This window comes from Mastigoproctus giganteus, chromosome 11 (genome assembly GCF_048544385.1).
Source record: "Mastigoproctus giganteus isolate SK-2022 chromosome 11, ASM4854438v1, whole genome shotgun sequence".
NCBI lineage: Eukaryota > Metazoa > Arthropoda > Arachnida > Uropygi > Thelyphonidae > Mastigoproctus > Mastigoproctus giganteus.
The window spans coordinates 93,118,049-93,143,854 of NC_143585.1; the positions used below are offsets into that span (position 1 = coordinate 93,118,049).

The 25,806-nt window shown below is 38.4% G+C and overlaps 1 protein-coding gene across 1 annotated transcript in view; it reads left to right on the forward strand.

The window, feature by feature from the left end:
• The window catches only part of LOC150078263 (cytosol aminopeptidase-like), a 223,157-nt gene that overhangs the window by 164,283 nt on the left and 33,068 nt on the right, over positions 1-25,806 (forward strand). Inside the window, exon 12 of the mRNA XM_090385107.1 lies at positions 14,208-14,287. Within this exon, the coding sequence (XP_090241233.1) occupies positions 14,208-14,287 (80 nt within the window). The remainder of the gene's footprint in view (positions 1-14,207; positions 14,288-25,806) is intronic.

The following is a 25,806-nucleotide window of genomic DNA, read 5'->3' on the forward strand; positions in this document are numbered from 1 at the left end:
TTCACTTGTTCTCAAACCTGTGCTCCTGAGTTTGCTTCTGTTTTGTGTTGCATTTTTACTGTTTCTTATTCCACTGGTGTTTTCTCTTCTGCATGGAAATTTCTTAATATTCAGCTACTTTCTAAAAAGTGTTACAAATCCCTCCCTTCTTGTTATCATCCCATTGCACTTAACTGTACTTTTCCAGAGTAATGGAGAGAAATTCATTAAACACCAACTCTTATAAATTATTTAGAAATCTTCCATTGCCAGTATGGTTTTATGTGTTGATCCACTGGTGATAAATTGCAGATGTTACTCATCTTTGGAAAAATTCAGAAATGTGTGGTAAAACTCAAGTAGTTGTTCTTGACATTTCCAAGGCTATGTTTGGCATAAAGGTCTTCTAAACAAGTTCCCACCTTATGGATTGCTATCTGTGTTTTGCTGTTTAATAGCCAGTTTTCTCTCTCACTGGTCACTGCATTGATGATAGATGACTTTCTGTCTTCTAACTTTTCAAAAAATGCTGATGTCTCCCTAACATTTAATTCTTTCCCCTACACTTTTCCTCTTGTATATTAATAACTGTCTTCCACTGGCTGAAATCCGAGTCATAATTTTGCTGATGATAGCACACTGCATACCACCCTTCAGCTAGTTTGAGAAACTTTTCCTAGCACAAACAACTTCAATATCTTGAATATCCACCACCAATTCCATTAATGTCAGTTTCCAAGTAATTTTACAATGGAGCAAGGAAACCTTAGTTTTGGAAGAAGTAAGACTTTCTGTCTTATTTCTTGCAAAAAAAAAAAAGCGACTGTTTCCATGCCATCTTTGATAACATTCAGATTTCTAGACTAGGTTACTTATATCTATTCATGATTCCCCTGACTTCTAATTTCTTTTGACACAAGAAGCATTTTGCAAATATTGCTTCCTGTGCATCCAAAAAAATTGTTTTTTTTTTTTTTTTTTTATGCTTTCAGTGTTACTTTTTTTCTAAACACTTATCTATTAGTGACTCTACAAATCCCAAATCTGCCCTACCATGGAATATTGTTCCTACATCTGGGGGTGGTGGCTCCAAAATAACTGAAGTTCCTTGACTCTATTCAAAAGAGAGGACAGCTAGGTTAATCAGTGATCCAACTCTTACAAACTCTTTTCATGTTCTGTTTCATAGAAGTCCAGTTTCTACTGCATTCCTTTTTTTATAGATACTTTCTTGGACCTCTGAATTGGTATCTGTAATTCCACTGCTCTTTTCCAAACCAGTCTAAAAGAAACTTTCACTTGACCAGGCAACATACATTCATTGTCCAACTCTAAACTTATAGAATCAGTTTTTCCTCTTCCTCTTTTATCCTTTCTACTTCTGTTCTCTGGAACAACCTTTCTTCATGTGTATTTCTTTTTTTTTTTTTTTTTTTTATTTGGTAGTTATTGGCGCATCGGCTTCTGTGGCCATAATGCACCTCCCAAGGTTTTTGCAGTACTTTGATCCAAGCCCGAGGCAGGATTCGAACCCGCGACCTTTGGGTTGCTAGGCAGGCGCTTTACCCACCTGGCTAGCCCGGTCGGCATGTGTATTTCCTTAAAATTACAATATACAGAAATTGAAGTCTAATGTCACCTAAAGTCCTATGTGTTTTCAACCTTATAAGTTTGAATTCATGGTACTATGTATTGTAGGTTCTAATGCCTGTCTTGTTTTGGGTTTTCGAATCAAAATAAACAAACAAAAAAATAATAATGGCAAAATAATGCAAGTAATTCAGGCTTATTTATCATCATCTTTTAAGAAAACAAACAAATAATAAATAAACAAATAGTTACCTTTTGTCTGTCAAGTTGCCAGGTCATAATCCTAAAAAGTAAAGGAAAAGATAAAATTATCTTACACCCACGGCCCAAGCTCATCATGATACACCACTGCCTGCAATCTCCAGAACACCTTCTCCCCTCTGCAGGAAGGTAACTCCTGATTGTGAATCATGACAAAGACTTGGTTGTTCTGTCAAACCCTTCCTTGTAGATGTACACACAGTTTAGGGAACAAATAAAATTAATTACGAACCTAAGGAACTATTATTATTTTGGATGTACAAAAGCAGTAGTTTGTGGAACGTGGTGGATTTATCCACAGTTTGCTTCTAGGCACCGTTTACAGCAGAAAATAACTGAATAACAAATATTTTTCAGTGTAACTGCTGAGGTAGTTTTACATGCTTGTTTAATTTCATCCTTTAATTCTTGAAGTTGCTGGTTTTCTTCTGTACACCACCGCATTCAGGTAGTCCCACAAGTAAACGTTCAGTGGGATTAAATGAGGTGAATGTGGGGAACACTTGACACTTCCTCATTGGCTTATCTGCTGGTCTGTGAAATGATTATCAAGACAGGCTCTGACATCATGAAAACAATGTGGGATGTTCTATCCTGTTGGTAGTAAACCACTTCAAACCCATACAGTTCAACAGCAGGCACTATGAATACATGAAGTGTGTGGAGGTACATATCACTGGAAACCGCTCCTTCATAAACATATGGTTCAACAATTTCCTTGGATCAGACACCACACTACACTGTAACTTCTGGTAAATTTACTGCTTTCCCTGCATGAATGTTTGCATTACCAAGTGACCTGTGTACCATGGAGCTTGAAAGCTCCCTCATTCGACCAAATGGTCTTGTCGGAAAATCTTGCATCCTTGTCTGTCATCACTTTAAACCATTCACAAAACATAACTTGGCAATCAGGACCATCTTCATTAATATCATATAGCAATCTTGACACATAAAAGTTCCAATTAGCTCGTGGAGAATATGATGTACACTTGCTCTACTGATTCTAATCTCATAAGCAGTGTGCCTTACAGGTTTTTGTGATGATCATGCATATCTCTGCAGTACTGTATTAGAAGTTTCCTTACCCACTGATGAGTTGGGTCTTCTATTAAATTTTTTCCTGTACAAATTTTGTATAATAACATATGTCTTGAATCCTTGAAATTGTTCTTCATGATGATGAATTTGTGTCAGATTTGCCCCTCTCTATCTTTGAACTTCACACTCATTCTTGGATTTCTGGTACCACTTTCAAATTGCTTTGCTTTGTTTTGATGCAAAACATCCAGCTACCATGTTGTTTACACTTAGCATTATGAGTATAATTTTGCTTTTATTTTACCAACTAGTGGCATATTTTATCAGCAAATTATACCAATAAAGCTGAAAAAATTTAAGTTCAACTATCAATACACATGATTAAGCATTTATGATGAAAATCTGCATACATCTTTTTGATACACTCTGCATATATATGTATGTGTACAGGGTGTTTCAAAATTGCATGGAACAAGTGTAGGAGCATATTCTTCACTAAAATTATGAAAAAGAAAAGTTTCTATAAACATGTCGCAAAAGTATTAAAAATTAATCATGAATTATGAAACATAAAAGAAACTGAAATAAACATCTGAAAGGAAAATAAAGGAAAACATCTAAAACAGCTGTTCAAAGTGATTTCAGTTTTGTTAAATGCAGCATTGAGCATGGTGAATTCATGATTCCCTGCCATGTTTTATCATTTCAGGGCTATTCTTAATTGTTAAAGCAGTTTCCAAAATGCTACTTTTTTGTTCACCTTGCATGGTAATAGGTGCAAAATAAACCATGGATTTCACACGATACTATGCAAAGTAATCTAAGGGTGTGAGGTTGGGTGATCATGGTATCCACTGTACAGGGTTCCAACCAATTCATCGGTTATTGTACTCTTTATTCAAAAAGTCAGAAACATCATGGGGGAAAATGGGTTGTTATGTCACTCCTAGCCTTGCTAGTAAAAAATTAAGGAACATTAAGATTGTTTGCAAGAACACTGCACCAAACATAAAAGAAAGGTGTATTCATAATGAGTGCTGACAGTCGTATGTAGGTTTTCTTCAGCACAGGTATGAGTGTTTTAAGAGTTGAGAATTTCATTTCTTGAGAAATGGAATTCTGAGAATTCTCTTAAGATTGAGAAAGCCATTTCCTGAAAAAAGTGATTTGTCTGTAAACAGAATATGGCTGAGAAATTGAGGATAATGGGTGCATTGCAAAATGAGCCACTGTCAAAATTTTCTGCATTTGTTTGTATTTTTCTGCAACAGTTTTTGTATAGGCATATTGCAAAATGGATACAGTTGCTGGTCATGTAATGTCCTCCATAAAAAGATTTGTAGTGTTTCTCTTAATATCAATTTAACAAACGCCATTTTGTAAACAATGAGCCAGTCATTATAGAACCTGAAACTAAGTAACAGACACATTAACAACACTGCTAGTATGTACTCTGCCACATGGGCGAGGATCAATGACCCTCCTATGTGCAAGCAGTGTGACATTGTTTTATCTGTGAAGCATATTTTAACCAAATGTACAAATTTTAGAAATGCCCGTTTTATTGCTTTTAACCACCTGACAGCTTTATGCACTCAGTCAGCTTTTATCCGACAGTGATCAAGAGTCAGCAATTTTTAAGTTCCTACTGGATATTAACATATATACACACATATAAAATAGGCAATCAATTTTCAGTTATAGCATATTTTATTTATTGTGATATACGTGTATAAACCTTTGATGACGTAACCTTTAAAAAAAAAAGTTTACCAATATCCTGATCTTTTTGAAAAATCAACCATTTTCTTGTCCATTATATACCATAGTTGTTTTTGCGCCATTAAAACCCAAACCAAACTAAGCCACACAGGTTACCTGCAACTAAGGAAACAACCAGTAGTAAGGAATTAGCACGAACAACATACTAATTCATATTGGTATTGGTGCGTGTAATTTGTTCTATTTAAAGCCCATTTCACTGTTATATTTTTATGACAAATTTGACCATAAAAGTGTTTTACGTTGTTTTGTAATTTATGATCAATGTTTAATATCTCAGAAATATAGACTTTTGAAATATGTATTTATTGGAACTTTTTCTTATTTAGATAGAATATGCTACATATTCTATTATGCAGTTGTTGCATGCAATTTTGAAGCCATGTGAGTGATGTTCCTAAATTACACTGATAAAGTTATGAGTAGTTCTGTTTATCAAAACAAGCAAAAAGTTCATATAAAAATGTCTGATTCCAAACAGGTGCAGAGTATGGATGTTTGAATTTTAAGAAACGGGTACAGAGTTTTGAATGGTGAAAGGTAAAAATAATAAATTAATAAAAAAATAGGAATAAGCAGGCATGAGCCTAGTATGAATAACATTTCGCTGAGTATGTGTCTGCTTATTCTTATTTATTTTTATTATTATTTATTATTTTCATTTTTACTATTCAAAACAACATAGCCATTTTTTAAAATTCAAACAGCCATGGCATCATTACTGTTCAAAATTAGACATAATATTGTTATGAACTATAAACTTTTTTTACTTGTTTTCTTAAAAAGAACTAATCTTATAATTTTGTTGATGTGGTTTAGGAACATCCTGTATATATAAAAAATGAGGGCAAATCAAAAAGTAAAGGCACTTTATTTTTTATTAAATCAAGAAAAGAAAATATGCAAAAATTTTAGTATATTATTTTTTACAAAGAGTCCTTTCTTCTTCTTCAAACGCTGCTCACATTGTTCTACAAGGTTCTTAATGTCATCTAAGAAAAGCATTTTCAGGTGTTCTTGAGGCCACTTGTGCACCTATTTCCTTGACTTAATCATCATTTAAAAATTGATGTCCACATTGCTTTATGCACATGGTCTGAACTTTGGTTATCGCTGAATGTGTGGGATATGGACTGTATGGTGGGCAAGGGAAAAAATCAAAATGAAATTTTGTGAATCATTTCAGTGGCTGAATGAGATTGAGCATTGTTCTTGCTGCAAAATTCTGTTTGCACTATTCACAGTCTCTCTGTTTCTTGATAATGTTCCAGAATAAGCATCTAATCCCAAAGCAGTGTCAACATGACTTTTCCAAAAGAAGGCACACTTTTGTCCTCTGTTACTGTATAGTGGTTTTGGTACTTGCCTCTCATTTAGAGAAGTCTTTTGACACTGTTGCCCATGGAAGACTACTGTACAAATTGGAGTAGAATGGTATTAAGGGTAAGGTGCTACAATGGATAAAAGGGTGATTGAGCATGAAAAGACAGAGTCGTAATCAATGTATACACTGCTCTTTGTGAACTAATGTTATTAGTGGAGTCCCACAGGGTTCGATGTTGGGTCCACTGTTGTTTTGTATATTTATCACTGATATTGATGAAGGTATATCAGACTTAGTGTCAAAGTTTGCAGATGATACAAAGGTTGGTAGGGTTGTTAATGACAGTATTGGCAGTGTGCTACTGCAACAGGATATAGAAAATTTGGGCAGATGGGCTGAGAAGTCGCAACCGAAGTTTAATATTGACAAATACAAAGTACTGTGCGTATAAGGCCTTGAATGGGTTGAGCATGCTGAATTCTGAAGGGATTCTTCCACTTGTTCAGATTGCGAACCTAAGGGGTCATAAATTCAAATTAAGAAAAGACATGTAGAATAGATGTGCGGAAATTTGCCTTTAGCCAGCGGTGGGTTAATTGCTGGAACAAACTTCCATCTGTCGTTGTGGAAGTTGATAGCTTAAATAAATCCAAGAAGGAACTGGACAAACTTTTAGAGGGAATAGTTGCGTGTATTTTTTTTTTTTTTTTGGACTATGCTACATAAGCTCATATGCTTGCTTTCTTGCATGACATGCCTCTATTACTATTACTGTATAATATCGGTGTGGATACACCATAGTTTACCCATAAATTAAACTGCGTACAAAGTGTGAAAGCATCTTTTTAATTGTATCTCATATTGTGGCTTCCTTCACAACCAGATAACAGGTATTGCACTACTTCAAATAAGTAATGCTTCTCTAGTAGAGAAGACTACTGTTATTTATTCTCAGTGGATAAGTGGATATCACCATCCAGACGGTCACCATTTCAAAACTGTTGGTCTATCATCGATGGTTGGGCAGGTACCCTGATAATGCTGACATGCCATCACAGTTGCAAAGTGGTTCCATAATATGAGAGATGCCAAATGGTGTCCAGAATGATACAATATTTGAAGATTCAATGCGCATGGCATAATATAATATGGGTTTAAATTAACTATATAATATCGGTGTAGATACCAATACCCATAAATTAAACTACATATATATTTTACGCATAAATTAAACAATATACGTAGTGTGAAGGCATCGTTTTTAATTGTATCTCATATTGTGGCTACCTTCACAACCAGATACCAGGTATTGCACTACTTCGAATAAGTAATGCTTCTCTAGTAGAGAAGACTACTGTTATTTATTCTCACTGGAGACTTCCACTCAGACGGTTACCGTTTCAAAGCTGTTGGCCTATGAGATACAATTAAAAACGATGCCTTCACACTACGTACATAGTTTAATTTATAGAAAAAGTATGGTTCATCCACACCGATACTACATAGTTAATTTAAACCCATGTCATATTATGCCTTGTGCATTGAATCTTCAAATATTGTATCATTCTGTACACCATTTGGCATCTCTCATATTGTGGAACCACTTTGCAACTGTGATGGCATGTTTGCATTATCAGGGTACCTGCCCACCCACTGATGATAGGCCAACAGCTTTGAAACGGTGACCATCTGGGTGGTGGTATCCACGGAGAAAAAATAACAGTAGTCTTCTCTATTAGAGAAGGCTACTGTTATTTATCTCATTGTGAAGGTAGCCACAAGAGATACAATTAAAAATAATGCCTTCACACTACATATGTAGTTTAATTTATGGGTAAACTATGGTGTATCCTCACCGATATATAGTTAATTTAAACCCATATCATATTATGCCTTGCGCATTGAATCTTCAAATATTACTATTACTAAGTTCTGAGAATTCCTCCAGTCATTCCTGTCAATGACTGGAGGGAGGAATTTTTAAAGATCTCTTCAATGAAGGCTGTAGTAAGCCAATTTCAGGTCTAAGCAACTTCACCTGTGAGTTATTCTGGGTTTTCAGCCCACATGGTATGCAAATTGACCCACAAATCATACTTGTATAGACATAATACACAATTTGGTCTAAACTGCTATGTCTAAAAGACAACAACAGGACACATTTTTGAATTTTTTGGTTTTTGGGATATGTGTTTCCATTTCATGCTCTGCTACTTGTTTTTGGGCTTGCAGTGTCGCACACTTCTTTTCCCAGTAATTTGTTCTTGGAATGCCTCTTAACAGTGCCGCTAAAAATTGCAAATCTCCAAATGCTTCCATTTATGCTCATACTTGAGAAAGTTGGAGACCCACCTTGGACAAACTTTGTGATATTTGTAGGTATTATCTACTAATGGTTAAATATGCAGACCTATAGCTGATAATATCTAACCTTCCAGCAATAGCAGGTACAGTAATCTATATGTTTTCTTGAATGAGAGCATTAATTTGATCATCGTTGTTTACCAGTGTTAAAGTTTTAAGACAGCTTGAATAGTTTTTCCACCCATTTGTGCATGTTTATTTGATTAATACATTTTATCCATATGGTACTAACAGTCTTATATAAATCTGGGAGGGGTAGATCCCATCTAACCTCAAAAATCTGATCATAGCAGCACATTGTCCACTAATTGGAAAGTAGAGCTGACATGATTATACCTCAGCTGTATAATCTGCACCGTCGAATGTATCTCCACTTTGACATAGTGGTGGGGATTGTGTGACCAAATGATCTTGTGAGCTAAAATGGCAGTAGTCTAACTACTAGTAGGGTTTCCCCATGCTGGAAAGGTTACAGGTGACTCAGACTAAGAGAGATACCCTGGTCCTCCAGGTTGGGGGTTTGGTGAGGGACTAAAAACTCCACCCCAGAAAACAAACGTATTGTTAGAAAACCTTAAGGAAATAGCTGGGCTGTCTCAAATGAAATTTAACCCAAGCATGCCAAAAGGACTAAAGAGATTTTTGTAGCCACATGGAATATCCAAAGTTTGTACCAACTAGGAACAAGCAGGAAATTGGAAAAAGAATTGAAGAGATATAACATAAGTGTAGCAGCGTTACAAGAGATAAGTCAGGGAAACTTAGAAATTATAGACTTCCGACACTACACCCTAATAAATAGTGGAAGCAGAGACAACATTTTGGGGACAGGCTTTATGATTAAGAAAGACACTAAAGCACAAATGATGAGTTACAATGTAATTATTGAAAGAATATGTATGCTAAGGCTTAGAGGGGCCTTTTTAACACATTCATGATCTGTGTACATGCTCTGACAGAAGATTTAGAGGTTACCTTTTACAAAGCACTGGAGAGGACATTAGATGAGGCCCCAAGACATGATATTTAAAATTCATCCTTGGAGATTTCAGTGCCAAGCTTGGGAGAGAGGAAGTATACAAAGTACATACCAACTATAGAAAGAAACAGGTTACGTGAAACCAGTAATGAAAATGGTGAAAGGCTAATAACCTTTGCAAGAGGGAAAAGCTTGAGCATTAGTAACACAAATTTCCCACATAAGAATATCCACTTGGATACCACTATTAGGTGATATCCAAGAAACTTGGAAATCACCTGATGGTGTCACACAAAATCAGATAGATTACATCATCATTAATACCTGTCATGCTACAGATGTAATGGACGTGATGAATTATGGGGGGGCAGATTGTGACTCAGGTCATTTTATGGTACAGTGCCATCCAAGAAATAAGCTCTCAAAGGTATATAGAGGTTAAGGAAGAATTACAAAGAAAAGATATCAACAAGATTAGCTTAAAGAAGATGGAGATATTAGAGAAAGATTTAGAATGAAAGTCGAGGAACAGCTGGAGAAATACCAACCATAAGATGATGAGCCCATCGATAAAAAATGGGAAGATATAAGGCAAGCACTGAGTGTAGCAGCAGAAGAGGTGCTCGGAGTGGAACAAAAAAAGAGTGAGAAATGACTGGTTTGAATGGGACTGTGAGCAGATCCTGGAAGAACCAAGCCAGGCAGAAAATGCGGCAGAGAGGAACTAGAAAGAATACTAAGGATTGCAGGATTAAAAGAGCTGAAGGAAAGTCAGTATGTAGACAAAAGAAAAGAGAATGAGAAAAGAAAAGAATAGGAAAAATGCAAGAAGAATATGACCCAGGGCAGATCAGGAAATTCTATAAAGAAGTAGAAAACATTAAAAAAAAAAGGTTTCCAGCCTTGTCTTAACCTGTGTAAGAATAAGAAAGGAGAAATAATGGGAGGGGGGTAGCGGAGATAACAGAATTTTTGAAGGAGCATTTTAATTCCTTATTTAATAAAGAACACACATGCCCAAAAGAAATGGTAGAAGAGAAAGAAGAAACATAATGTTGAAGGTATCTGGGGCCCAATGATAGAAGAGGTACGGAATGGAGTCCAAAGGGCTAAAAATAACAAAGCACCAGGAGAATATAATATCTCAGCAGAACTCATAAAAGCAGGCAGCAAGAAACTGATCCAAAAATTGCATCAGCTTATATTGGATATATGAGAAAGAGGAGAATTGCCAAATGAATGGAAGACAGCAGTAATCATCCCAGTCCACAAGAAGGGAGATTAACTAATTTATGGATATTATAGAGGGGTTGCCCTGCTTAGTACAATGTATAAGGTTTTATCTTTCATTCTGACTAGAAGAATATCAAAACTAGCAGAAGGAATAGTTGGTGAACACCAAAGTGGGTTCCGTGTAGGGAGGTCAACTGTTGACCATATTTCCACCTTCAGACAGATCTTGAAGTAGTGCTACGAATATAATGTAGATCTGCACCATCTCTTTATTGATTTTAGCATGGTTATTGTTGTTATTTGGTTTTTAGGAGCATTAGCAACTAAGGCCATATTGCTCCGGGATATGCGGTGGTCATTCCTTGACCTTTCCGCATCCTCCGTATTTGGTGGTGACGGGCTCGAACCCCGGTCTAATCAAGAAGCGTGTGCTACGCACTGCTGCTCCTTCCCACCTGGCTACGGAGGCGCCTATTTTTTTTAGCATGGCATGTGATAATGTGGTTAGGACGGAGCTGTTGAAAACAATGGGAAGTCTGGGCATACCAAAAACTCATAAGACTGGCGAAGATCATGCTGGAAGGAAGCAAGGGCAAGGTTGGGGTGCAAGGGAATCTCTCTGAGTTCTTCAAAGTGAGACAAGGTGACCCTTTGTCACCAGTCCTTTTTAACTTGATATTGGAGAGGGTTATGAGGAAAGTATTGGCCACTATCAATGGGATCATATATAACAGACTCTACCAGCATTTAGCCTATGCAGATGATGTAGGAATGACTGTAAGAAACCCACATATTCTGAGGAGCTTTTGAAGAGTTTGAGAAAGAAGCAGAAGTTGTTGGGTTGAAGGTAAATGAAAATAAAACAAAGTACATGATTACAAGTAGGAAGCAGAGACAAAATACCCAACAGATCTTACAAACACCAAAGCATAGTTTCAATAGAACAGAATCCTTCAAATATCTTGGAGCTATAATCCAACACTTGTCTTCTCAACCTCCAACCCAAGCATGATACTAAGTACTATAGGTTCTAATACCTCTCATGTTTGGGGGTTTCATAAAAAAAAAAAAAAAAAAAAATGCAATAGTAGTAACACACCAGAAATTAAGGCTCATCTTAATGGTGGTAATAGATGCTATATTTTTCCCTGCAGAAACACTTTTGATAAAGGCTGCTTGCTAGAAGAATGAAATTAGTTTTATACAAAACAGTGTTGTTGTTATTGTTGTTATTTGGTTTTTAGGAGCATTAGCAACTAAGGCCATATTGCTCCGGGATATGCGGTGGTCATTTCCTGACCTTTCCGCATCCTCCGTATTTGGTGGTGACGGGCTCGAACCCCGGTCTAATCAAGAAACATGTGCTACGCACTGCTGCTCCTTCCCACCTGGCTACGGAGGCACCACACACAAAACAGTGGTACGACTTGTCATGACTTATGCTAGTGAAACATGGGTATTTAATAAGAAGGATGAAAAATCTTTAAATGGTTGGGAAAGGAAGATATTAAGGAAAATCTTTGGCCTGGTAAAAGCCAGGGAACAGTGAAAAATTAGGTCAAACGAAGAGCTAAAAGAACTGTATGGAGAACTGGATATAATTTGGTGTATTTATTCTTTACTCGGCCTTGTAAAAGTATCGGTAAGGGTTTCCACGTGTCGTAACTACCGCTACCGTTAGTAACTTTCCCGCCATTGTGATACCGTACTAGATATACCGTAGGTTATATACCGTACTAGATAGCGTTAGTTGAACTTCGTTAGCAGTTAAATTGTACGGTTAAATAAATACATTACTTCCTTGGACTCGGGGGAGGTACCCATAGACTGGAAATGTGCAAATGTGACCCCAATTCACAAAGGAGGATCAAAGGCTGACACAAGTAATTATAGACCTGTGAGCTTAACTTCTGTTCCAGGAAAATTAATGGAGGCACTGGTTAAAGAAGCACTGCAGGATCATTTAGACAAGACTTCAGTTATAGCTCAGACACAGCATGGTTTTGTTAAGGGGAAGTCTTTCCTGACCAACTTGATTGGATACTATGATGCAGTCACAAAAGAACTGGATGCAGGGAATAACTTTGATATTATATACTTGGATCTCAGAAAGGCTTTTGATACTGTTGCACATGGAAGACTGCTACACAAATTGGAGCAATGTGACATTGGAGGCAAATTGCTGCTATGGATGAAGGGATGGTTGAGGGGGAGAAGACAGAGAGTGGTAATCAATGGACACTGCTCATCGTGGACTGATGTTATTAGTGGAGTCCCTCAGGGCTCAGTGTTGGGTCCATTATTGTTTTCTGTATTTATAAATGATATTGATGATGGTATATCGGGCTTAATGTCCAAGTTTGCAGACGATACAAAGGTTGGCAGGGTTGTCAAGGACTCTACTGACACTATGCTGCTGCAACAGGATCTGGAAAGGTTGAGCAGATGGGCTGAGAGGTGGCAAATGAAGTTTAACATTGACAAATGTAAAGTACTACACATGGGAAACAGCAACCCCAGAGCAACGTATCAACTCTGTGGTACTACACTGACAGTGGTAGAGAATGAAAGGGACTTGGGGGTGGTTGTGCAGGCAGATATGAAGTTCTCTGAGCAGTGCAGACGGGCTGCAAGAGTAGCTCATGGAGTATTGTCAATGATATACAGGAATTTTTCCAGCAGGGATAAGGAGGTGATTATTCCATTGTATAAGGCGATGGTCAGGCCATACCTAGAGTACTGTATACAGGTCTGGAGGCCTCATTTCAAGAAGGATGTAGAGCTGCTGGAACGAGTACAGAGAAGAGCAACAAGATTAGTGAATGGAACAAAGGGGTGCTCTTACGAAGAAAGGCTTAAGTTTTGCAAATTACAGTGTCTGGAGACTAGGCACCAGCGAGGTGATCTGATAGAGGTATATAACGCCTTGAATGGTTTAAGCATGCTCAATGCTGATGGGATTCTTCCTCTAGCTCAGAAAAATCACCTGAGAGGGCATAAATTCAAATTGAGGAAAGACAGATGTAGGATAGACGTGCGGAAATTTGCCTTTAGCCAGCGGGTGGTTGGTTGGTGGAACAGACTTCCATCCCTTGTGGTGGAGGTTGATAGCCTAAATAAGTTTAAGGCTCAGCTGGACAGGTATTTTGAACGAACAGAGGGGTGAAGTGGAAGTGGGTTTTTTTTTTTTTTTTTTTTTTTGGCTGATGCTGCATAAGCTTGCTTTCTTGCATCAAGTGCCTCTACTAATGCTAATGCTAATAGGAGTGATAAAGAGCTCAGGACTTAGACGGGCAGGCCATGTGATATGAATGGAGGAAAACGTGGCCAAGGAAAGCAATAGAAGGGCACCTGGGAGGAAGCAGAATGAGAGAAAGAGAAGGAGGTGGGTGGATGACATAGAGAATGACCTACAGCAGCTTAGGGTGAGATGATGGGGAATAATGGCCAGGGACAGAGACAGCTGAAGAAAAATCATTGAGGAAGCCAAGGTTCTACAAGGACCATAGTGCTGTGGAATGAGTAAATATGTATAAAACAGACTGAGTGTAGGCATCTGGCAACATGCAAGTAAACTTATCTAACAATGTAATAGACAATGTAATTCCTGTATTATACCATAAAATAACAGTAATATATTTATTTTCTGTTTAGGTGCCATTGGTGTTGCTTTAGGATCTGGAGCAACAGCTGTGTTTACTACTACTTCTGAAATGTGGAATGCTATTCATGAGGTAAATTACTATTTGCTTGAACAATTCCAAGTTGTAATTTTGTTAGAAATAGGCCTGTTTAATATTTGGAGTTTATTTAGATTTATAATGGTTAGAATAGTTTAATGTGAATAGTAAGAAAGCAGTGACTTGTATTCAGTTACTCGTATTTCAGTTTAAACTACTTTTTTGGTTGTTAGAAGTATTCCAATCCATTGTTTCAAACATTTATGTTGTTTTTATTGCAGGTGAGTTTGTCTTTTAATTATGACAATTGTAATAAACTGTGAAAGAAAAAAGCTTTTCTAAATCAATATATGGACTCCTATAACTAAGGCTATAAAAAATATGAATAAATAAATAAATAAAATTTCTCAATCACTTATATTTCCAGTGCCAGAAGTGCACATACTTGAATATTGCTAAACTCTCTGCATCAGCTACCCAAGAATTTAACTATTCCAGTTATCTACAATATGCTGCCCAAAAAAAATTAAATCTACTCTGTTATTTTCTGAGATTCTGTATTTATATCCTCTCACCCACTCCCTCATCTTTGTGTTACCTGTCATTGAGAAAGAAGACTGTCATTGATTACTTTTCAAAGCTTTTACCTTTCAAAGCTTTTTGTGCCTCAGTCAGATTTCCCTCCACTCCAAAGTTTGCTGATCACACCTTATGTGCTCTTTCTCTTACAGACAATATTTATTGTCCTTACCAATTTCGTTATCCTTCTTTGAACCTTATTTGGGGCTTCCTGTGTCAATTTTTAGATGTGATCTCTTACCCATCTTCTTTTGTAGAGAAATAATGGCAGCTTTTTCTCTAGTTGAAAAGGTATGATAAATGATTGATAGGACATCATGTGCCTTTCTTGTCTCGTTTAAACTCCCAAGTAAGTCTTTCTCATACTGAACTACCATTAGTTTCTCTTTCCTGGTGTGTAGGTTACTCCTGTTTTTTTTTTTTTTTTTTGTTCTTCATGTGCAAGTCTTTATATTCGGTACCATTAAACTTGATTTGCCATTTTTCAGACTATATTTATAACCAGGACAAGTGATTTCAAAGCAGAATAGCCTGATTCTGGTCATTAGCCACTTCCAAAGTTTCAAATCATCAGCAAACTTGACAAATTCCCTCCTCTATGCCCTGATCAATGTCATTAAGGAATATTAGAAACAAAACGGGGGGGGGGGGGGGTTGCTAGTATTGATACCTGTGGGACCTCACTTTCTATGCTAGTCTACTCTGAAATATGCTGATATATCACTGTCCTATGTCTCTGCCCTGCAGCCAGTCCTTAATGCACCTGAAGATCCCTGTAATAAGCCCATGAAAAACCACTTATAAAGCTCTACTGAAACCCAGGCATATAATGTCAAAGGTTATTGCTAAGTATCTAAGTATATGATGTCGAAATTATTTTTACATTCGGTGCCTTGTTACTGTGTCATAGTATCCAATCAGATTGGTTAAACAAGATCACCCCTTAGCAAATCCATGCTGTGACTGCAGTATAACTTCATTACTGTGCAGGTGATTCTACATTATTTCTTTAACTAGTGATTCCATTATGTTCTCTGGAAGAGAAGTAAAGCTAACAGGTCAGGTGTAATTACTCATGTCACCCTTTGATCCTCCTTTGTGAATTTGGGGCAAGAAGTTGAGGCACTAATTGACTGTGCCCTTGGCTTGACTAATTTTCCAATGAAAATCAGTCAAATGATCCTTCAAAAATGTTCTTTCCATTCCATGAAGTTGCCATGCTAATTGGCAGAAATGGATTATCGATACTTGTTAAATGAATAGTTGATAAAGGTTTTTACAATTTATTAAACAATCCAAATTCAGAATTGAAATGCTGATTGTATAATTGTCAATTGTACCATACATAATATGCTCCTGCAGTAGAAGTCCTCTTAAAACAACTCTTCCTTCCGTGTTTAAAACATAGTCTCCGATTGCCACAGCACTGATCCAGCATGCTTGCAGTTAGTAAGCTAGTGTAGTACACTACACCTAACTGGGAGCTCATCATGCTTCCTGAGAGGCCATTTGTGTGCTTGTTCTGAACTCTTTAAACCAGTAAATTTATTTGTTACTGTAACTACAATACATAATCTAATTTAAATATCATGTAAATTAAAGCAGTATGGGTGAGAAAAGAAAAGTTTACAGAAGATTAAAAGTAATTTACTGTATTTTCCGGCTTATAAGACGCGTTTTTTTTTTTTGCAAAGAAATACTCGGAAAATCACCCTGCATCTTATATGGTCAATGTCAGATTAGGCCTAAAGACTACCAGCAATGCATTTTCGATGACGCAGTGCCGGTAAACTGAGTTCTGAAAACTTCCCTTTGAAATTCACACCAATTTTACTTAAGATTTATTTGTTGAAATATATTTTTAACAATTATCAGTGGTTACAATCTATGGCAACAATACATACCAGTAATCTTTTTTTCGTGGAAAATTTGTTGAAATCTGCGTGATATGAATCTCACAATCAGACGTAAGTAAAAACTTGTTTCATTTTCCCATGTGTTTGCTTCCTCTATAATATGATCGAGATCCCAAACAAGAAGCCGTCACTTCTCGTGTGGGATCAGTTCTGGTCTCACCTAACTAATTGTACTAAGATAAGATTAAAAAGTTTAAACATGCAAATGGCTGTAATTCCTGGAGGGTTAATGGGTCAATTGCAACCCCTGGATGTATCAATAAATAAGCCTTTCATGGACTACATGCGTGAAGAATGGAATAAATGGATGATGCTCCCACAGCATGAACTAACATCAACAGGGCGCATCAAATGACCTACCATTGTACAGGTTTGCCAGTGGGTCAAAAATGCTTGGAATGAAATTAAAATGGAGACAATAGTACAATTGTTTAAGAAGTGTGGCATAACTAATGCTCTTGACGGCACGGAAGACGACCTTTGTATTATGATAATTTCAGTAACGGCTTTTTAGGGTTTAAGGATAAATGAAAATGTCAGACATTTCATAATCTTTAGAACAAATAAATATTTTTAAAAATTTCTTGTGTTTTATGAATTGAATAAAAACTCCATGTTGTAAGTCCATTTAATAAAAAAATTTAAAAAAATAAATGTAACTCCATTTAATTTATTTTTAATACCAACCCCCTGATTACGTCCCGTATCACGCCATGTCACCATATTTGTTTACATCAGTCGGTAAAAGATCGCTTCTTAGTTTCACCGTAAACAGTATCAAAGGATAATAGAAGGGTTATTATTTTTTTCAAAATATGTAGCCAAAACTAGGGTGTGTCTTGCATGCCTGTGCATCTTATAAGCTGGAAAATATGGTATCAAATGAGAAAAATTGATTGGAGAACAGCTATATAATATGGACAAAACAGACCTAAATTATGAGATGTTACCTAAAACGTTGATGGTAAATAAACAAAAGCAGAGCTATTAACAACATGATACAAAAAATTCAAAGAAAGAATCACAGTAGCCACATTCAGCAGTGTAACTGGAATTCACAAATTGCTGTTTTTTGCTAATCCTAGAGCTTTTAAAAATATAATAAAATTTTCATCTTTATCATTTTCAACAGACAAGTGATGTTTATAAAAAAATAATAATAATAATAAAATAAAATAAAGTGATGCAAAATGTTACATTTCATCAGCTGAACACAAAAATTATGGATATTCTGTAAATGATGTACATGTACGCTGGTTTGTTTGTTATTTGGATTTTAGGAGCATTAGCAACTAAGGCCATATTGCTCCGGGATATGCGGTGGTCATTCCCTGACCTTTCCGCATCCTCCGTATTTGGTGGTGACGGGCTCGAACCCCGGTCTAATCAAGAAGCATGTCTACGCACTGCTGCTCCTTCCCACCTGGCTACCGAGGCGCCATGTACGCTGGTGTTCAAAGAAAGTGCATCACCTAGGAATTTCACATTTCTAACCCTTTTTTGCAATGGTATGTTACATTAATGACTAGCATCACAAATAGAAATATAAACAAATGATATTTATTAAAAGTTAAGGCAAAGTTAAGTAATATTTGAGCATTTGAGCATTTGCAACCTTTATACAACAGTAAACACGACAATTATGGCTGAAATGTTATCAGAAGCCCTCAGCTTCTTCAGTTGATCATTTTAAATGGAAAACAAAATGAAAGGTTCACCGGGTGAACACTAATATTTAGTTGAACCACTTCTGGCCCTGATGACAACAGCACACTCTCAAGGCACTGACAAGATCAAGGCATTGACAATCAGTTGATAGTTTGTAGTTCCAAACACGAATTATGGCTTCCTGAAGTTCATGAAGGGTCTTTGGTTTCTTTCTGGTAACTGCAAATTCCACACGATGCCAACAGTTCTCTATAGGATTCGGGTCCGGGCTGTTTCCTGGCCAGCTCTGAGTTGTAATGAACCATTCTTCCAACCATTTTTTCACCTGTAACAAATGTAAACACTGCCCAACCTCTAATGCAGAAACGAAGCTAAAGTAACTACAGAAGCGCCTACTTACACTTTTCACCCAGTGACAAGGAGCAGAGTCATCCTGAAAGATGCAGTTACTTGGCAGGTTGAAATGGTCTCTAATAGTTGGCAGCAATTTGCCTTCCAGTATAGCCAGGTATCCATTGGCATTTACAAAACCTTTTATAAACTGCAAGTGACCTATACGAAATGTGCACCCCCATATAATTTTCTGGTAGGGAATTTCACTGTAGACAGATATGTGAATACAGTCTGGATGTTATTCTTCACTCTGTCTACGGCAAATTGTTTGTCTCCCATCAGAGCCATGTAGGTTGAATTTGTTCTGATATGAGAAAATAACTGACTTCCACTGCTCGGGGTCCATTTGACATGCTTCTTATTCTTGTATAGCATAATTGCAGTTAGTGGACACTAGCTTCGCTGACCAATAACATTTTGCTTGCTCTCTCTCTCTCCATTTCATATCACCTCCTTGCCTGCGGCAATCACTCTACAGCAGGAGGTCCCGTACACATTTGGAGAAAGCTTTTTTTTACAGCAGTGACTAACAGACTTAAGTTTTGTGTGACCACCCAATATGTAGTCTTCACTTTCAGTTATTTTGTTAATTATGGAAGGGGCAACTCGTTTTACAAATACAGATATCTGCAGATTATGCAAAAAAGAAAATAACAAAGCAAACAAAGCTGCATACATTAAATGATCCAAATGCAAATTCCAAATTTGCCAGAGCTGCTCAGGCTTTTCCTACATAAGCCTGAAAAAATTATCAAGCGCAGCACGTGCAAAATTCATTTCATGCTGCTGCCGAAAAAAGCCGGTGAATGGGCAAGGGATCCCTTCCCACTGAGCCGTGGGTTCCCCTCCCAAACTGCTGCTTGACGCCGCCTTGCCCACTGCAGCATAGTAGAAGGTGGCATGTCAGTGACAGCCAGGTGCATCCCACCCAGTTTGATAAACGAAGCCATGCTGAATCTGTTACGAACCTAGGAGAGCTTACTAATAATCCCTTGACAAGACAGAGAAACAGCAGCCCTTTTGCTACTCAACCGGACAAGTCCATCACTGGTGAACTGGACTTTATCATGTCCACACCAGTGGCTGCTTCCATGCTGGAGTTTTTGCAACACCAGCTCCCTCGGCTACTGCAGCTATCTCCCCTAGCTTAAACACTGCCACTCCAGTCCAACGTGTGCCGTCTGCTGCAAATGAATCCATGGACAGATATGTGCAGGCCTCCCCTGCTACTCCAGCTCACCCTCTCCCATCTCCCACTACTGACAAAAATACTGTTTTGGATCAGGTCTCGGTATTTCAAACCAAACTGGAAAATATAATGAAAGACAACAATAGGATCACTACGGCCGTCAGAGGAGACATGGTAATTCTTTGGAACAAACTAGAAACCATCTTAATGAACAAACACCTTCAACAAGAAAAGACGAAAGCTAAGCTTGAAGCCTTCATGGAAGGGAGAGAAAAGCAAATGCTACAGCACTCTCTCTCTCTCTTACTCTGCTGCACTGAGGACATCCGCTGCTCCCTCTCCCTCGGCAGATGTAGCACAAACAAAAAAGAAACCACCTATCCTGCGGCCAAATTTGGTCATCCTAAGACCGAATGCAAGTGAACCAGCAACCACCAGTGAGGAAATTAAATCTAAAATAATGGAATCAGTGCAAGACAACACGAATCAAGTCAATAAGGAAGATAAGAAGTACAGTAATAGAGATAGAAACTGAGAAGAAATACAAGGAATAATAGGGAATCCTAAAATCGCAACTTTAGGCTTAACTGCAGAGCTGCCAAAGAGAAGGGAGCCAACTGCCATTATTTTTGACGTTGGAAAGGATATTACCCCACAACAACTAACGGAGGAGATCTATACAAGGAACCTTTGGGATCTGCTCCCCAACCAAAACCCGCAAAAGTCAGTAATTCCAAAATATGCGACCAAGCCTAAAGACAGAAACGCCACTAACTGGATTGTGGAGTTCTCCCCGGAGGCCTGGCGAGCGATAAAAACCCAAACGAGAATATACATCAAGTGGAGCTGTCACCACTTCAGGGAACATGTGATCATTCCCAAATGCTTTAAATGCTGCAGGTTCAGCCACACTTCCCACACCTGTGTTCAAACAACAGCAACATGCGGCCATTGCTCCGACAAAGGGGCACAACTTTAATAGCTGTCCAAACAAGTCCAAAGAACCTGGCTGTGTGAACTGCAAGGCAGCGAAAATGAATAGCAATCATTCCATAAGAGATCCTAAGTGCCCGTCATATACAAAAGCCAAGAGTATGTACCAGAGTAGGACCGATTATGGGAACTAGGCCAAAACAGTTCAATACCACGGAAATCAAAATCTTTCAGCACAACGCACAGCGGGCTAGAGCAGTGGCTGACCAGCTCAGAGTGAAGGCTGACGAGGAAAATGCCGATATAATTATTGTTCAAGAGCCATATTCTAACGCAAAACAGACACTCCCTGGGCAGCGGCGCCTCTCATCAGGAATCCTAATATAACAGCCACCAAAGTGATGCAGTTATTACAACCTGGGCAGCTTGCACCCACATAATCACACCCATAGGATCCTTCTATGTGGTATCCTTATATTAGACCGGGGGTAGAAATCACTTTCGCCATAAACTACCTTCAACACCTCTTGGATGTCTTTCCAAACCAGAAAATCATTGTTGGAGCAGATGTCAATTGCTGCTCCCTGCCTGGCTATGCCAGGAAAGCGAGCAGCAATTGAAGACAGGAGAGGAACAAATAATGGCCAGCTCTTGGAAAACTTCCTTGCGGGGTCACCCCTAGCCATACTCAACCAGCCGCACCAATTTCCCACCGTTTGCAATAAGCTGTGAGAGGCACCGATTGACATCTCACTTGCATCCACCAACACGGCCGCCCACATCTCGACTGGAGGGTGGAAAATTCCTGGACAACCGCCAATCACCATGTCATCATGCTGAAAATCTAGGGCACTAACCAGAACTCCGATCCCAAGACAACTGGACAACTGATATGCAATAAACAAGGCAGACTGAAATCTGTTTGCTGAGAAGCTCCTCACAACGGTAAATGCTGGACAGCAGGACCTGATGCTGGAAGAGGATCTGGACCTCCTTCAACGAAAGATTACAGAACTCATCACCAAAGTCAGCAAGATAGCAAATAAGAAAAAAATTTCATCCCTAGGGGCAGTGCCTTGGTGGAATCGGGATCTGCAGTCACTGCAGAAGGAGGTTATCATGCGCAGGAAAGAATTTCAAAGAGCCCGGCACTCTTGGCCGGAAGCTGAAGTAGAAGCCACGAGACAGCATTACAAGGCTGCCAGAAACCTGTATACAGACTTATTATTATTATTGGCTATATGATGCAAGGAAGCCTGAGGCTTATGCTGCACCAGCCAAAAACAAAAAAAAAAAAAATTCCCGAGTTACCCTGAGAGAGAGAAGTAGAAGAGAATTACCAAGAAAGAGAAGAATGATGATATCCAGCTCAGGACCCTGGGTGTGCCAAGCCCATACTCACCAGATGTGAGCCCCTGACTTGATCAGAAGAAGCAAATGAAACTCCTGGGAGCAACTCGTCTCCAACATGGGAAACACAGATCCCTGGGGGGTGGTGTATAAGGTTACCACCAACAAACTCTCTAGGGGGGAAGTCCTTACTACTACCAGAACACCACAGGGACTGCTTACAGCATCTTGGGAGCAGTCGATTGAAAACATCCTTGACTCCATTTTCAAGGAACAGGTTTACCTGCAGTCCCAAGCACAATGCAGGCTTTGTAAAGAAAATGATGACTATGCCACTGACAACCAGGAAGAGCTTCAGAGCACTGCTGCGCAGATAAAAACTAGGAAATGCCTGAGTTAGGATATGCTTGAACCGGAAATCATAAAGCGTGTTGTGGATTTAACACCAGGACTCCTACTGCGACTCTATAACTGTTGTCTGAAACAAGGGTACTTCCCCAAGGACTGGAAAATTACCAATACTAAATTAATCCTAAAAAATCCTAGCAGGAACCCAACTCTTCCGACCTCCTCTCGGCCCATTGCTTTGCTGTTGGTCTTGAGCAAGCTCTATGAAAGACTCTTGTACAAGTGGCTTCAACAGTCCTACTCCACAGCAAACCTCAAAGTAGCAAACCAATATGGCTTCAGGCCATATTGGTTTGCTAGGGAGAAAAAAGCAGTATGTACTGGAACTTAAGAACAAGTTTGAGCTTCTGCAGACTGCTCAGGACCAAGATATCGACGAGGAATATTACAACTTTCTGAAAGTGATAAAGCCCAAAAAAACCTATAGGGAAAAAGAAATCCAAAGAAGAAAAAACTTAGTCAAAAAACACTTGTCATGATGAACTGAAGACGATAAATGAAGAGCAAGAAAAACACTGACAGGGAGAAAATTGAATATACAGATTATGCAAAACCATTAGAAAGAGACTCAGAGAGGACATAAGAAGATTTAACACAAGAAAAGTAGAACAAGCATTAAGGGAAAACAAAGGATTTAAATCAGCAGCCATGAGCAATAATACAGAAAGACAAATGATACTGAAACTGAAGAATAGCGATGGTGTACTTATAAACAGCAGAGAAGGCATAATTCAAATAGCAGAAGACTACTATAGAGAATTATACAAGGAGCAGGGGAATGATGCCAGCAGTGGGGAAGATGGATTGCAAAGTAGCAACACATACGACATACCCGATATTCTTCCTGATGAAGTAGAACGTGCATTGAAGAAAATTAAGAATCAGAAAGCCCCGGGGGAAGATGAAGTTACTGTAGAGTTGTTAAAATTTGGAGGAAGAGACATAACACAAAAACTGGCAAGGCTCTTCACAAAGTGCATTAGAAAAGGTGTGATGCCTAAGCAGTGAAATAATGCAATCATAGTTTTGCTGCATAAGAAAGGAGATAAATCAGAAATTGGAAATTATAGACCAATTAGCTTGTTATCCCATATCTACAAGTTGTTCACAATGGTCATTACTAACAGATTAGAAAGAATACTTGATGAGAATCAACCGAAAGAGCAAGCTGGCTTTAGGACAGGATTCTCAACTAGGGATCACCTTCACATAATATCACAGCTAATGGAGAAAGCAAATGAATATAAAACACCATTATGCCTGGCATTTGTGGATTATGAAAAGGCATTTGACTCCATACAGCATAAGTCAATGTTTCGGGCGCTAGAAAGACAAGGTATAGATACTCCATATGTTATGATTTTGAAGAAAATATTTGAGAGTGCTACCTCCTTTATTAGACTAGACAAAGACAGCAGGAAATTTAAAATCGAGAAAGGAGTTCGACAAGGAGACAATATCTCCGAAGCTGTTTACTGCTGCCCTTGAGGAAGCTTTCAGAAGATTAGACTGGTCGCCTGGTCGCAGAAAGGAGTCAATGTGAACGGAGAGTACCTAAACCATTTACGATTTGCAGATGACCTTGTGGTCATAAGCCACGATCCCAAAGAATTAGAGGAAAATCCTAATCAGTTATGTACAGTTAGTAAGGATTTTGGACTAAAGATGAATATGGCTAAAACAAAAGTAATGATGAACAAGTATGCCACAGAAAGAGAAATAATGATTGAAAGAGCAGTAATTGAAAAGATGGAGTCATATATATTTATCTGGGACAAGTTATTAGCTGTAATAATGATAAATGGCTGGAAGTCTAGAGAAGAATAAATTTTGGATGGATAGCATTCAGGAAATATAGTCACATACTGAAGAGCAATATCCCAGTTTGTCTGAAACGTAAAATAATGAACCAATGTATACTCCCCACCATGACTTATGGAAGTGAAACTTGGGCACTCACCAAAAAAATGGAAGAGAAGCTGAGAACTACACAGCGAAGAATGGAACGAATTATATTGGGAATCAGACTGTTAGATAAGAAGAGAAACACATGGATTAGGCAGCAAACTCAAGTAAAGGACATTCTTATCAAAACTAAAGAACTAAAATGGTCTTGGGCAGGACACATAGCTCAAAGACATGATGACAGATGGACTAAGAAAATAACAGAATGGTACCCAAGAGGAGCTAGAAGAAAACCTGGAAGACAAAGGCGGAGACAGATAGATGAAATTCATGAGTTTGTGGGTAGTAAATGGATGGCCAGTGCTCAAAACAGAAAGAACTGGAAAGTTGCTGGAGAGAGCTTCATCCTGCAGTGGATTGAAAATGGCTAATGATGGCTTCAGGCTGGGACTGTCAACAATCGAAGCCATCAGGAACCTTATAAATACTGCCAATGCATGCCAAACTAAATACTTTCTGGGGATTGCTGTGGATTTTGCTGAGGTGTTCGACTCCCCTGGTGGCCGAGTGTCCTTTGCAAAGCGCATGCTCCCATAAACCTTTACAATACTAACAAAGCATACCTGCCCCAAAGAAGAATTGAAGTCATAGTGCCCTTCCAAAGAATAACAAGAAATATCCATAGAGGATGCCCTCAGGGGTCCTTTCTGACCCCCTGCTTTGGAATATAGTCTTTGACGACTTCCTTGACACCAGCTGGGGGAAGTAAAGTGTCAAGCCTTTGCAGATGACCTCGCACTGATGGCAGCAGCAGACTCCAGGGCCCAACTGGAGATACAGGCAAACCATGCCCTAGAGATCCTACAACAATGGGCAGAAGAAAACTTCCTACAAATTGAACCGACAAAAACAATGTCAATCCTTCTCAAAGGATATTAAATATCAGAAGACCTTCGCAAATTAAAATAAAAGGAAAAACAATAAAACTTACCACCCAAATGAAATATCTAGGTGTCATTCTTGACAAAAATCTTTCCTTCTAACCTCACCTCAAGCAACTAAGAATAATAATTAGAAACTACTTTGCACTGGTCGCCGTGTTACAAGGCACAACTGGGGCCTGAAAAAGTGAACACTCTCTGTCTACTGTAAGGCTGCATTTATACCTGCAATCTGATATGCTGCTCCAATCTGGTTCCACAAGACACCAATGGCTGTAAATAAAAGAATTC